Source organism: Macaca nemestrina, chromosome 9 (assembly GCF_043159975.1).
Source record: "Macaca nemestrina isolate mMacNem1 chromosome 9, mMacNem.hap1, whole genome shotgun sequence".
NCBI lineage: Eukaryota > Metazoa > Chordata > Mammalia > Primates > Cercopithecidae > Macaca > Macaca nemestrina.
The window spans coordinates 10,754,324-10,768,984 of record NC_092133.1 but is presented as its reverse complement, the minus strand read 5'-3'; the positions used below and the strand labels follow the sequence as shown (position 1 = coordinate 10,768,984).

At 41.5% G+C, this 14,661-nt stretch overlaps 1 protein-coding gene across 1 annotated transcript in view; it reads left to right on the top strand.

Moving 5' to 3' along the window:
• The first annotated feature begins 5,648 nt into the window (after positions 1-5,648).
• Positions 5,649-14,661, top strand: part of LOC105469943 (phosphoseryl-tRNA kinase) — a 15,213-nt gene continuing 6,200 nt past the window's right edge. The window contains exons 1-5 of the mRNA XM_071068974.1: positions 5,649-5,944; positions 8,034-8,325; positions 8,572-8,770; positions 11,377-11,452; positions 11,940-12,033. Of these exons, the coding sequence (XP_070925075.1) occupies positions 5,729-5,944; positions 8,034-8,325; positions 8,572-8,770; positions 11,377-11,452; positions 11,940-12,033 (877 nt within the window). The 5' untranslated portion in view covers positions 5,649-5,728. The remainder of the gene's footprint in view (positions 5,945-8,033; positions 8,326-8,571; positions 8,771-11,376; positions 11,453-11,939; positions 12,034-14,661) is intronic.

Here is a 14,661-nt window from a genome sequence, read left to right as displayed (position 1 = left end):
GCTATCAATCTCTGGTCCGTTTTCCCTCTGTGGATAAATAGAGTTTCTAATTCCTGGTTCAGTTGATTCTTCTGTTCCATGCAGGCTTTCTTGGTAGGGAGTGGGCTGTCACTAGCCTCTTCCACAGTCACTCAGTTTCTGTTGTTTCCACTTAATTTGCCACCCAGGTTTCTTCTGACATAAAGGTTTTTTGTAAATGTCAGTCCACCAAACATATACTGAGCTCAGAGAGAACAGTGGGAGCTGCGACAGTTGCTGGCCTGCGAAAAAGCCCTCTGGTAACAAGGGGTGATGGAGATGTCTTGACCCATTTAATGTTACTATAGAAAATACCTGAGGCTGGTTAGTTTACAGAGAGGCTTATTTGGCTCATGATTCAGTGGATTGTGCAAGAAGCATGGAGCCAGCATTTGCTTCTGTTAATGGCCTCAGGCTGCTTCTACTTGTCATGGAAAGTGGAGAGCCTGCATATGCAGAGATCATATGGTGAGAGAGGAAGCAAGAGGGGAGATGCCAGGCCCTTTTAACAACCAGCTCTCATAGGAACTAACAGAGCAAGAACTCACTTCTCCCTCCCCAGGGAGGGAATTAGTCTATTCCTAAAGGATCTATCCTTGATATAGTTTGAATATATGTCCCCACTAAGTCTCATGTTGAATTGTAATCCTCAATGTTGGATGTGGGGCCTGGTGGGGGGTGTTTGGGTCATGGGTGCAGATCACTCATGGCTTGGTGCTGTCCTCATTATAATGAGTGAGTTCTCACAAGATCTAGTTGTGTAAGTATGTTTCACTTCCCTCTCAACTCTCTCTTACTCCTGCTTTCACCATGTGACATGCTTGCTCCTGCTTGGCTGTCTGCCATAAGTAAAAACTCCCAGAAACTGAACAGATGCCAGTGCCATGCTTCCTGTACAGCCTGCAGAACCGTGAGCCAATTAAACCTCTTTTCTTTATAAATTACCCATTCTCTGGTATTTCTTTGTAGCAATGAAAGAATGGCCTAACACAATGCCCATGACTCAAATACCTCCCACTAGGCCACATCTCCAACATTGGGTATCAAATTTCAACATGAGATCTGGAAAGAACAAATATCCAAACTATAATGGGGATGACCATTTTACATGATACAGAATAATTTTTCCCACATAACTATTTTCTCATACTAAACTACGCAGAACACCCAGCCTTGACCCCACTGCATGCAGGGACAAGTGAGTAGACTACAGAAAGCTGGTTCAATGTTTGAAAACCAGTTAATGTAATTCATCATATCAAGAGATTAAATAATTAAATCACATAATCATATCAATTGATACAAAAAAAGCATTTGACAAAATACCACAGACATTCATGATAAAAACCCTCAGCAAACTAGGAATAGAGGAGTGCTTCCTCAACCTGATAACTATCTACAAAACACCTGTAGCTTACATTATACTTAATGGTGACCAACTAGAGACTTTTCCATTAAGATCAGTAACAAGGCAAGAATGTCCTCTGTCACCACTGTTTCCACATTATACTGGAAGTCCTAGCTAATAAGACAAAATAAGAGGTATACATGTTGGAAAGGAAGAAATAAAACTTTGTCTGCAGATGACATGATTGTAGAAATCCAAAAGAATCCATAACAAAAAATCTGGAACTAATACATGATTATTGCAAAGTTGCAGGATACAAGGTCAAGACGTAAAAATCAACCACTTTCTTAATTCCAGCAATGAACAAGTGAAATCTGAAATTAGAAACACAATACCATTACATGAACACCCCCCAAAATGAAATACTTAAATTTAAAACTTATTAATTATAAAATTTTTTAAATATACATGAAATCTATATGACGAAAACTACAAAACTCTGTTGAAAGAAACTAAAAGATATTTCATGTTCATGAATAGAAATAATATTGTCAAGATGTCATTCCTTCCCAACTTGATCTATAGATCCAACACAGTCTCACCCCCAGCAAGCTGTTTTGTGGATATCAACAAAGTGATTCTAAAGTTTATGTGGCAAGGCAAAAGATCTAGGCTAGCCAACACAATATTAAAGGAGAAGGAGCAAAACTAGAAGACTGATAGTAGCCGACTGCAAGACTCACTATAAAGTTATAATAATAAAGATAAGTGTCATATTGCAAAAGAATAGACAAATAGATCAATGAACAGAATAGAGAGCCCACATAAATACAGTCAACTGATCTTTGACAAAGGAGCAAAGGCAATGCAATGGACAAAAAAATAGTCTTTTCAACAACTGGTGCTGAAACTAGATATCCACATTAAAAAAAAAAATCTACACACAGACTTTACCTCCTTCACAAGAATTAACTCAAAATGGATCATAGAACAAAATGTAAATACCAAAACTATAAGACTAGAAGATAACAGAGAATCTAGAAGACTGGGCTTGGTGATGATATTTTTGATAAAACACCAAAGGTATGATGCATGAAAGAAGTAATTGGTAAACTGGGCTTCTTTAAAATTAAAAACTTCTCTCCAAAAGACACTGTGACAAGAATGAAAAGATAAGCCACAGACTGGGAGAAAATGTTTGCCAGAGGGACTTTGTAAAGGACTGTTATCCAAAATATACAAAGAACGCTTAAAACTGAACAACAAGAAAACAACCCAATTTAAATATGGGCAAAAAGAAGCTAGGCATAATGGTGCATGCCTGTAACCCCAGTTACTCAGGTGGGGGATTGCTTAAGCCCAAAAGTTTGAGACCAGCATGGGCAACAGAGTGAGACCCCATCTCAAAAATGGTAAATAAAATAGGCAAAGAGATCTGAACAGGCACCTCACCAAAGAAGATGTACGGATGGCAAATAAGCATATGAAAAGATGTTCAGCTGTGCATGGTGGCTCACGCCTGCAATCCTAGCACTTTGGAAGGCCAAGGCATGAGGTTGGTTTGAGCCCAGGAGTTTGAGACCAGCCTGGGCAACATAGGGAGACCTCATCTCTACAAAAATAAAAATTAGCCAGGCATGGTGGTGCAGAGGTTTGTTTGAGCCCGGGAGTTCGAGACCAGCCTGGGCAACATGGGGAGACCTCATCTCTACAAAAATAAAAATAAAAATTAGCCAGACATGATGGTCATGCCTGTAGTCCCAGCTGCTCATGGGGCTGAAGCAGGAGGATTGCTTGAGCCTGGGAGGTTGAGGCTGCAGTGAACCATGATCTGCCTCCAGCCTGGGTGACAGAGCAAGATCTGTCTCACAAGAAAAAAAAGAAAAAGAAAAAAGATGTTTAACATCATGTCAGTAAGGAAATGCAAACTAAAAGAACAATGAGATACCACTACGCACTTACTAGAATGACGAAAATCCAAAACACTGACAACAGCAAATATGAGGGAGGATGTGGAGCAGTTAAGAAGTCTCATTCATTGCTGATTGGAATGCAAAATGGTACAGCCACTTTGGAAGACAGTTTGGCAGTTTCTTAGAAAACTAAACACTCCTACTGTATGATATAGCAATCACACTCCTTGGTATGTTATTTGCCCAAATGAGTTGAAAACTTACGTCCACACAAAAACCTGCACATGAATGTTTATAGCAGCTTTATTCATAATTGCCAAATCTTGGAAGCAACCAGGATTTCCTTCAGTAGGCGAGTGGAAAACTAAACTCTGGTACCTCCAGACATTGGAATACTATTTATGGCTAAAAAGAAATGCACTGTCAAGCCATAAAAAGACAGAGGAGCCTTAAATGCATATTACTAAGTGAAAGAAGCAAATTAAAAAGACTGTGTGATTACAATTATATAATTGTATATTATTCCAGACAAGGTAAAACTACAGAGACACACCCAAAAAATCAATGGTGTCAGGTTAGAGGAGAGGGAGAATGAACAGGCGGAGCACAGAGGATGTTTAGGGCTGTGAAACTATTCCGTAATGATGGATGTGTCATTATACATAGCCAAAACCTACAGAATGTACACCAAGAGTAAACCCCAATACCAATAGTAAACTATGGCCTTTAGGTGATAATGGTGTGTCAATGTAGGTTCATTGATTATTGATTGTAACAAATGTATCACTCTGGTGAAGGATGTTGATAGTAGGGGAGGTTATGAATGAGGAGGGGAAGGAGTATATGAGAACTATACTTTCTGCTCAGTTTCGCTGTGAACCTAAAACTGCTCTAAAAAATTAAGCCTATTAAAAAAAAAAAACATAACCAAAACAAAAATAACTATGATAAAAAGAAAAAACAAAAAAACACGGTTGCCTGCAGGGGTTAAATGGATGTGGATGTGGAGGATGGGAGATAAAAGACAGTGGAGCCAGGCTCAGTGGCACATGCCTATAGTCCCAGCTACTCAGGAGGCTGAGGTAGGAGGATTGCTTGAGCCTAGAAATTCGAAGTTACAGTGAGCTATGGTTCCAGTGCAGCTTGGGTGACAAAGCAAAACCCTGTCTCTTAAAAAAGTAGGGGAGGGGCAAATTAAGGAGAGGGACCTTATACTGGACCAATAATGATAAAATGTCATGAAATGAAGAGTTTAACTCATTGCTCTTTCAATCCAAAAGGAAAATGAGATTATTTGTATGTGCTTTATAATCACAAATTGTATCAGCTTTAGCAGGTTACTGGTCATATTTTGACCCAGTATACACTGATTCTGTCCTCACGTCTTCACATTTTGAACATACCCTTTACAGGTAAGAAGGAGTTATCCCCTAAAATATAAGGTTAAAACTAGAATCTGGGCCGGGCGCGGTGGCTCACGCCTGTAATACCAGAACTTTGGGAAGCCGAGGCGGGTGGATCATTTGAGGTCAGGAGTTCGAGACCAGCCTGGCCAACATGATGAAACCCTGTTCTTACGGAAAATACAAAAATTAGTTGGGCTGTAGTGGCGTGCGCCTGTAATCCCAGCTACTCGGGAGGCTGAGGCAGGAGAATCCCTCGAGCCTGAGAGGTGAAGGTTGCGGTGAGCTGAGATGGGGCCACTGCACTCCAGTCTGGGCGACAGAGTGAGATCCTGTCTCAAAAAACAAAAAACTATTATCTGAATTCAATTTTTCTACAACACACCCCCAAACAAAAAAACTTGTTTTATACTTCTCCATAGCTTAGTATTACTTTTTAACACAAACACCTATTGTTCTCTGCCTGCATGCACTGGAATTGAGGTCTATGGATGCCTTTCCTGACCATATTTCTTCACGCTTGCTGCCCACTGGTGGCGTGAGGGCACAATAACGAATGTTTACTTTGCCCTTGCACTGTTCACATCTGGGAACCGCAAAGGAGTGCGGTGGTAGGACTGTCAGCCTCGCCTCCTATTCTTTGATTTCCAGCAACTTATTTTCTAAAGATTGCTGGAGGGAAAGGCTCATCGTCTCTTTTGGGATTTTCCTGAGCAGAAAGACCTCATCCTAATAAAACTGAGGCGCCAATCCTGCTGGCTGGCAACTTGCGGCAGGGAAGGTGATTCTATCTGAAAATTAATCCTAACTCTGGGACCCCTTGGGAATGTCCAGGAGCTAGGAACGCAGCGCCGCGGTCTCTCCAGCCTCTGGTCCTCGGGAGCAGCAGGGCGCCAATGGAGCAGGTGCCTCTGGGGCCGCACGGAAACCCAGCCACGCCAGTTCCTCCACTGCGCCGGCAGGCGGCGGAGACGCTGCGCGTGCGCACTGGGCAGACGGTGGCCCGGAGACGACTCTCCCAGCCTCCTCCGGTCTCCCCGGGCAGCATGAAGACCGCCGAGAACACCAGAGGAACCGGCAGCGACGGGCCGCGGAAACAAGTTCTCTGCGTCCTCTGCGGCCTCCCCGCGGCAGGAAAATCGACTTTCGCGCGCGCCCTCGCCCACCGGCTGCGGCAGGAGCAGGGTTGGGCCGCTGGTGTCGTCGCGTATGATGATGTCATGCCCGACGCGTTTCTCGCAGGGCCAAGAGCTCGACCGGCGGTCAGCACGGAGGGGCGGGGCCTGGGCCTCGGCGCGGGACGGGACGGGGCGGGGACGGGGCGGGGCCGGGGCGGGCCGGACCACTGGCGTCCACTCGGTGCTGGGTGATTTGCCATGAGCGTCAACTGCAAGCTAGACCGTGCTTGGTGTGGGAGGTGAAGTTCGAGAAAAGTGGAGCTGGGTTAACATAGTTACTGCAGAGGGTGAATGAGTTGGCTGTAGAAATGTGTCATAAAGTAGTTACAAAGCCAACGGTTAGAGCGATGCATTTTAGAGGCTTATCTGTATATTTGATGCATGTATATACTGTATATTCTATACAGTTGAGTCTTAAGACAGGGTCAGGTTCTCAAGTCAGCGTGCAAGGTGGACAGCCCCTGTAGTCAAATGCACTCTTGAAAATCCCTTAGGAAGTTTCTCCTTAGGAGAGGGAAAGAAGCTCTAAACGTCTAGCTACGAGTGGGCTCAGGTTTTGTAATTTGAGGAATCCTCTTTAAGAAAAAGAATACAAATTATAAGTAACAGAATTGCTAGGGTCCCTCAGAACGATAGAAAGAGGCTGTACAAATGCATTATCAGACCTATGAAGCTTAATATTTGTTCATCTCAAAGTCAGCCTGCCTCTGCCAGCTTTGGGAAAGATGGCTGTTTCTTAGTTGACCACCAGAGGAAGTAATGGGTTTGTATTTACGGAACAAGTTGTATGTTCCAAGTACATCTCTTTAAGCCCTCCTCGTCTCACAGCACAGGGAGATACATCCTCTTGGAGAAGCATGTGGAAACTGAGACCAGTGGGGGAAGAGTAGATTACATTCGTTTCTCTCATCTCGTGCTCACTCTAGAGTAAATACTCTTTGAAATATTCTGAAATTTTAACATTATTATTTTGTTGTTTAATGCCTAATGTAGATGAATTTACAGAAATCAAATGCAAACGTTATGTGACTCCACTCTCTCTATATAAATACAGTGCATTTGGTGCATGGGCTCTCCAGCAAAGTGTATCTACTTTCTCATTCTTGGTTAATTGGGAAGTAAGTACAGTGTCGGGATAGCACAGGATTGACCTGGATGATAGTATTTTCACCACTTGGGAGACAGCTGAAAGTTGTAGATAGGGATTGTTGTATTTGCTGGCTTTCCCTTCACTTGTATTATGTTGTTTTTTCCACGCTTTTCCTATGGACAAAAACTGTGGGACTCATCTGCTCACCTCTTAGGAAGTGATACGTGTTTCCAATTTAGTGGGTTTAGCTGATGTGTTTGTTGTATGTAGTGTAATCTCAGTGGTGGTAAGGCATGGGCAGGCAAGTGAGAGTTCTCACTCTCCTGTCCTCCCGTTTTCCCTCCGGCTTAGATTTCTTAACTATGTCAGGATTCTCCACAGCCCTTGACCAGCACAAGATTACTTGTATTCTCAAGCTGTTTATTCCCCTCAGTCTGTTTCCTCCATCTTTCCCCATCCCATATCAACTTATTTGTTAGCCTGAGGTCTTTTCTTCTTGACCCAGGGACTTTTCACCTGATCTTTTTGCTGTCTACTGCTTTTCTCATTTCAAGGGAAAACCTGCATTATTATATCTTAGCCAGACTATTTTGGTAGGATGCCGATTTTGACTCCACCTTTCTCTTGGATGATAAGTAAATTATTTATTCACTCATTCTGTCAGTCATCTATTTAATATACATTTCTGGAGCACCTATTAGGTGCCAGACCCTCTGCTGGAGGCTGAGTATACAGTGGACAGTGATCTGGCAGAGAGAGAAGCGTAAACAAATGCTTAAACTGTGTAAGCACTGCTAGAGTGGAGATGTATGTATAGAATGGGGAGTCATGATGGGCAAGGGAGAGGCTGAGCTGCCTTCTGCATGGTTGAGTCTGAGAAAACTTTGCACAGCACTAGTATCATTAGTTTTCCAGGCAGAAGGAATGGCCATGAGAAAGTCATGAGAAACCAGGCGTGTTAGAGAACTACAGATGGTTCCAACTGTGAGGTGAAATTTTCATATGGGGCAGGGTGGCAGTGAGGCCAGATGACCAACCACCCTAGTGGCCTAATATGAATTGCAATTCTTTGGTCTCTTGTAGCCATCCCAGTGGAAATTGCTTCGACAGGAACTGTTGAAGTACCTGGAATACTTCTTGATGGCTGTCATTAATGGGTGTCAGATGTCTGTCCCACCCAGCAGGACTGAAGCCATGTGGGAAGATTTTATAACCTGCCTAAAGGATCAAGATCTGATATTTTCTGCAGCATATGCGGCCCAGTCTTGCTACCTCTTAACAAAAACTGCTGTTTCTAGACCTTTGTTTTTGGTTTTGGATGACAATTTTTATTATCAGAGTATGAGATATGAAGTCTACCAGCTGGCTCGGAAATGTAATTAAAACTTTTTTTTCTTACACATGGAGATTCTTATTCACATATCAAAAACACTATTGTCTTCAGTGAGAATTTAACTTGATTAGGAGGTTATGTAGATTGACTTCATTTTAAAAGCTAGATGTTCAGTATTGCAAATGGAGTTTTTCCTACTACAGTTGTCATAATTTGTCTAATATATGTTTATTTCATATTTTGGAAAAATAGTATACCAGTAATTCTGTCATTTTAAACTGTTTTCAGATTCATTGGGCTTTTGCCAGCTCTTTTTAGATTGTCCTCTTGAGACCTGTTTACAGAGGAATAGCCAGAGGCCACAGGCACTGCCTCCTGAGACCATCCACCTGATGGGAAGAAAGCTAGAAAAACCCAACCCTGAGAAAAATGCTTGGGAACACAACAGCCTCACAATTTCGAGTCCAGCATGTGCTTCGGAGGCCAGGTATTCCACTCAGAGTCATCCCTCCCTGGATGCTCCCCTGTGCCAGGTTCATGGTCAGTGCTTTGTCTGTGTTGGCTTAGTTAGTCCTCACACAGGCATCGGAGAGACATTATTTCCCCCTTTGTGTGGAAGCCAAAAGTGTAATGGGAAAATTTAGTTTGTCCAGAATCCCTGAGCTTGTAAATGACAGCTGAGATTTGAACCCAAGTTTATTTGCAAATGTCTGCTCATAACTGTTAGGATTATACTGTCTTTCAGTAGTTGGAGCAGGAAATTCAGAGAACACATCTGATTCTCTTGCTAAAATACATAATCTAAATAGGTCGCCTGGTAGTTTTCTTTTAGAAATAAATCTGTGAAAGAGTGTGACTGGTATTGGGTCCTATTTGCCTTAGAGCTCACCATCGTTACATTGCTTTTGTATGTGAGGCTTATAGGCTGTGCTGTCTAATGCATTTCATTCATTACATATGTCGTGAGAGTTCTTGAGCAGCATATTTCTAGCAGAAACTTTGCTGGTGATGGAAATGTTCTATATTTGCACTAATATGATAGCTGCTAGCCACATTTGACTGTTGAGCCCTTAAAAGTAGCTAGTGTAACTGATGACCTGAATTTTGTGTTTAAGTTATTAATTTAAACTTAAATAGCTTCATGTGGCCAGTGGCTATTGTATTGGACTGTGCAGTTCTAGAGGTATATTGACCACATTCCCTTAGTTCCTGCATATTGTCCACGAGGGATTGGTATCAGCTCACTGCAGCCTTGACCTCCTGGGCTCAAGCAATTCTCCTGTCTCAGTCTCCTAAGTAACTGGAACTACAGGCCCACACTGCCAAGCCCAGCTAATTTTTAAATTTATTATAGTAACAGGGTCTCACTGTGTTGCCCAGGCTGGTCTGAAACTCGTGGCCTCAAGCAATTCTTCCAAGTTGGCCTCCCAAATTGCTGGGATTACAAGCATGAGCTACCACCCCTGGCTAATATTTTCTTAAATTTTGGGTTATATTGGGAACAGTGTCTATAATTCCTTTTGCAATTCTTTTTAAGAATCTTCTCTTAAGGTTATAGTTCCCTTAAAAATCTATTTGCTATGCTTTACCTCTTTTAAGACTGTAAACAAGTGGCTCACACCTGTGATCCCAGCACTTGGGAGGCCAAGAAGGGAGGATCACTTGAACCCAAGAGTTTGAGGTTGCAGTGAGCTATGATAACACCACTGCATTTTAGCCTGGGTGACAGTGAAACCCTGCCCCTAAACAAACAGACTAAATAGAACAAAAGGGTATGGATATGAAAATTAGCTAGTGATCACTGGCTAAATAGACACTAAAACTCAAATTATATATATGGTCTCATTCAGTCCTCACAACCAGCTCTTTTTAGATTGTCCTCTTGAGACCTGTTTACAGAGGAATGGCCAGAGGCCACAGGCACTGCCTCCTGAGACCATCCACCTGATGGGAAGAAAGGGTAGTTTTCTACCCTTTAAGGGTAGAAACTATCATCCCCATTTTATAGACGGGATAACTGGGGCCCAGGTAAGTAAAGTAATATACCCAGGTAGGAAGTGGCAGAGCCAAGATTTGGACCCAGTGGAATCTCACTCACTCCAGAACCTGGGTTCTTTTCAGTGTGAGGAAGATCATCTTGAGGCTGAGATTTAACTTGATGAGCTCACTCGCTTAAAACTTTTTAGTGCCACTCCCATAATCTGAGTAAAATTTAAACTCCTTACCCTAACTTATATGTTCTAACCCAGATGAATTCTCCAGCTTCATATTCTGCCACTCTCCCTCCTTGCTTCTTTTCAGCCTTTCTCTACTGCATGAACACAAGGAGCTGGTTCTTGCCCTCAGGCCCTTGTACTTGCTGCCCCCCTGCCCTTCCCACATATTGATCCTTGGCTGCCTTCACTGACCATCCTAACTAAAGCAAAGAACATTAGTTGGACTGCCCTGTCACTCTTATCATTGTCACTTTGTTCATTGTCTTTGCTCACTTATCTACTTAACACCATCTGAAATTATTTTTTGCTTTATATAACTGTTTATCTGTCTCTATTACATTATCAGACTTGGCAAAGGCAAGGATCTTGCTACACCCCCAGCTCAGCACGTGGTTGTACAGTATTTTTCATATAAGACGTTCAATAAATATTTGTTAAATCAGTGAATGAATTCTACCTGAAACCCTCATGGACCTTGCTCAGTGAGAAACTTTGTTCATCCATATCCAGTAAATAAGCAGGAGCCAGAAAGTAAAGACCAAGCATCTTTCCGTAGGGAATAAAATTGAGCTCTTGTGGCCCCCAGTTCAGCCTTAAGAGGGGAAGGGAGAATGACTTTTCAAAGCTTATTGACATGAGTCTTAGGAAATTGGTATTTTTTAATGAGGGGTCCTTAGCTTGTTTTGAGCTACTGCATTTGGATTTTCTATGTGGAAGCTAGCTTCTAAATCATTTAGTTTTTTTCCTTTTGTTAAGGATCTTGGGTTATAGCAGTTTCATTCCTCTAGAATTCAGTTTAATATTCATAAATACAAGTTATTTGAAAGTCAGATGTTGGATATACAGATCTATTGTATTTTTCCCATTTTCTCTGTAGCCTGGAGGTGACCGATTTATTGCTCACTGCTTTGGAAAATCCAGTAAAATGTGCTGAGGACAATATGGAACAAAAGGTAAACTTCCAGTGTAGATTTAATGTAAATCAGAAGGAACAACTTTTTGTAGGAAGATCTTTTGAGCTGAATATAAAATATGAGCGAAATGAGAGATGCGTTGTCACTGGCTTGGCCTCTCACCAGCACTCACTGTTGGCAGCTCATGCCGGCTGGCCAAAGCCGATTGTTAAACTTTCAGAAGTGTTGGAGCCTGTTGATGTTTTGTTGGTAGGAATGTTTACACCACAGAAATTGGCAAACACTACACATAGGTCTGGGTTTTTTTTCTGGGAGAGTCAGTTATTAGACATTCACCAGCATATCACCTCCCTAGCTGGAACCCAGTTTACCACTGGATCTGATTTGGTTGGACTCTTATAGGGAAGAATAACAGAAAAGCCAGTTAAACTTTTCTTTTAGTCCCTTCAAATACATGTGACCTATGCTTTAGCCATTTATTTTATAAAACTATGTGACTTCTAATAACAATGTCTGTATTACATAGGAGACAGATAGAATTATTTGTTCAACTAACATTCTTCATAAAGCTGATCAGACACTCCGGAGGATTGTATCTCAGACAATGAAGGGAGCAAAAGGTATGATGTGTCAGTTATGTGTTGAGTTGGTATGATTGTGACTTTCTACTGCTACTTGTATTCCCGACACTCAGTTTATTAGTTTTCAGTCATAAAAATTCACATCATGTTTTCAATTTAATTATGCAATTTGACTAAATATAACTAAAAATTCTGACTCTGGAACTGAGTGTTCATCCATCCAACAAATTTTTACTGAGTCGCCTTACTGTACTAGGCCTTACTGTAGATGCTGGGCAATTGGCAGGGAGCAGAACACTCTAATGAGGAGACAGACAAAACATAATTACATCAGTATGCGCCCATGCTCTGAAGAAAATGTAGGGTAAGGCAGTGTAGTGATGGGAGGATTTATTTTTAAAAGGGTAATCAGGAAGGCTTCTCAGAGATGACATTTAAGCAAAGATGGGAAAGAGCGAACCATGCAGCTATCTGGAGGATCATTCTAGGCAATGAACACATCAAGTGCAGAAGCCCAGAGGTTGGTTGGACTGTTGTGGAATCGAGAAGAGGCCATTGAGCATGGGGTGAGGTAAGAAAGCGGGAGAGGTAGTCAGGAGCCAGGTGTAAGATCAGCATGGAATTTGAATAAAGTCAGTGTATTATAAGCCAGAATTTATGTAATAGATAAAATATGTGGTAACTAGAGTTTTACACAATTCCATTAGGTCTTGAATACTGTATGGCTGTTTTTAAAATTGTACCTTTAAAACCAGCAACGAACATTTTTTGAGCACCTTTCTGTATGTTAAGTGCTTTACAAATATTGTTTCTAATCTTCACAGTCCTATAAGGTATAATTTTACAAATGGGGAAATGGAGGTTCATAGAGGAACAAGTAACTTGTCCAAGGCTGAACAGCTACTAAATATTTGGGTAACCTGGGGTCCAGAATTACATCCAGTTCCAGTCTGTGCTTCCCATTCTGCTCCCCTGCATCACCATCATTTATTACCTTTACAAAAGCTTAGAACATTGGAAAAGGAAACAATATACCAGCCATACTGTTTTCAAACTTTTATAAAACTATGATCTATAAGTTGATTTTATTGTAACCCAGGGTATAACCCAGTACACGAACTCATGTGTGGAAACAAGTTTCACAAAACACATCCACATGTTTAATGAACTCTGTGTTCTACTTGATTTCATTTTAGAAAAATACCGATTGCCACTTACTAATGGGTTACAATGCCAAGTTTGAGAAACAGAGGACCAGAACAGAAATGGCATCATAATTAAAACAAAAAAAAAGTTCCAGGACTTCTCACTCAACCATTTGCTTTTCTTCTTTTCTGTCTATAAAATGAAGCAAGGTCCTGGGGGGTTGTGGGAGGTACGGTTATGCTCAAATCACTCATATCACACCCATTTAAAAACATACAGATATAGAGCCATATATGTGTGTGTGTGTGTGTGTGTGTGTGTGTATATATATATATATATATATTTTTTTTTTTTTTTTTTGGTGAGGGAAGGTAGTAGTTTTTAATCTGTGCTTAGTTAAAAATTCAGTTCCTCTACCATCAGGAAAGTGAAAAGACAAGCCATAGATGGGAAAAAGTATTTGCAGACATATATCTCATAAGGGATTTGTATCCAAAATATATAAAGAACTCTTACCACTCAATAATAAACACAAATAACCCAAGTTTTAAAAGGGCAAAGGATCTGAGTTGACATTTTTCCAAGGAAGATATACAAATGGCCAGTAACCACAGGAAAACATGCTCAACATGATGAGTCATTGGGGAAATACAAATCAAAACCGTAAGATAGCACTTCACACCCACTAGGAGGTCTAGAATTAAAACACCCAAGTGTTGTTGAGAATGTGTAGAAATATGTTAGGAATGTCAGACGGTACAGCCGCTTTGGAAAACAGCTAGCAGTCCCTCAAACATTCCGTTAGCACGCAAGCCAGCAATTCCATTCTCAGGTGTATACCCAAGAGAGATGAAAACATGTTCATATAAAAACTTGTGCACATATGTTTATGGCAACATTATTTGTAATAGCCAAAATATGAAAATAACCCACGTGTCTGTCAGCTGACAAACAGAATTTGGTGTATCCATACCAAAATATTATTCAGCCATAAAAAGGAATGAAATGCTGATATATGCTATACAATGTGGAATAACCTTGAAAACATGATGCAAAGTGCAAGAAGTCAGTCCCAAAGACCAAGTATATGTATATTTCCAGTCATATGAAATGTCCTGAACAGGGAAATCTTGAGATAGACAGTGGTTGTGTGGCTGCTTAGAGATTGGGGGGTGGGCAGAAGGGAAGGTGGTAAGCAGTATGATAGCTAATGGATATGGGGTTTTCTTTTGCTTTGTTTTTGAGATGGAGTCTTGCTCTGTTGTACAATGGCATGATCTCGGCTCACTGCAACCTCCACCTCCTGGGTTCAAGTATTCTCCTGCCTCAGCCTCCCGAGTAGCTGGGATTACAGGCATGTGCCACCATGCCTCGCTAATTTTTGTATTTTTAATAGAGGAGGGGTTTTGCCATGTTGGCCAGTCTGGTCTCGAATGCCTGACCTCAGGTGATCTGCCTGCCTTGGCCTCCCACAGTGCTGGGATTACAGGCTTAAGCCACCAGGATATGGGTTTTTGAGAT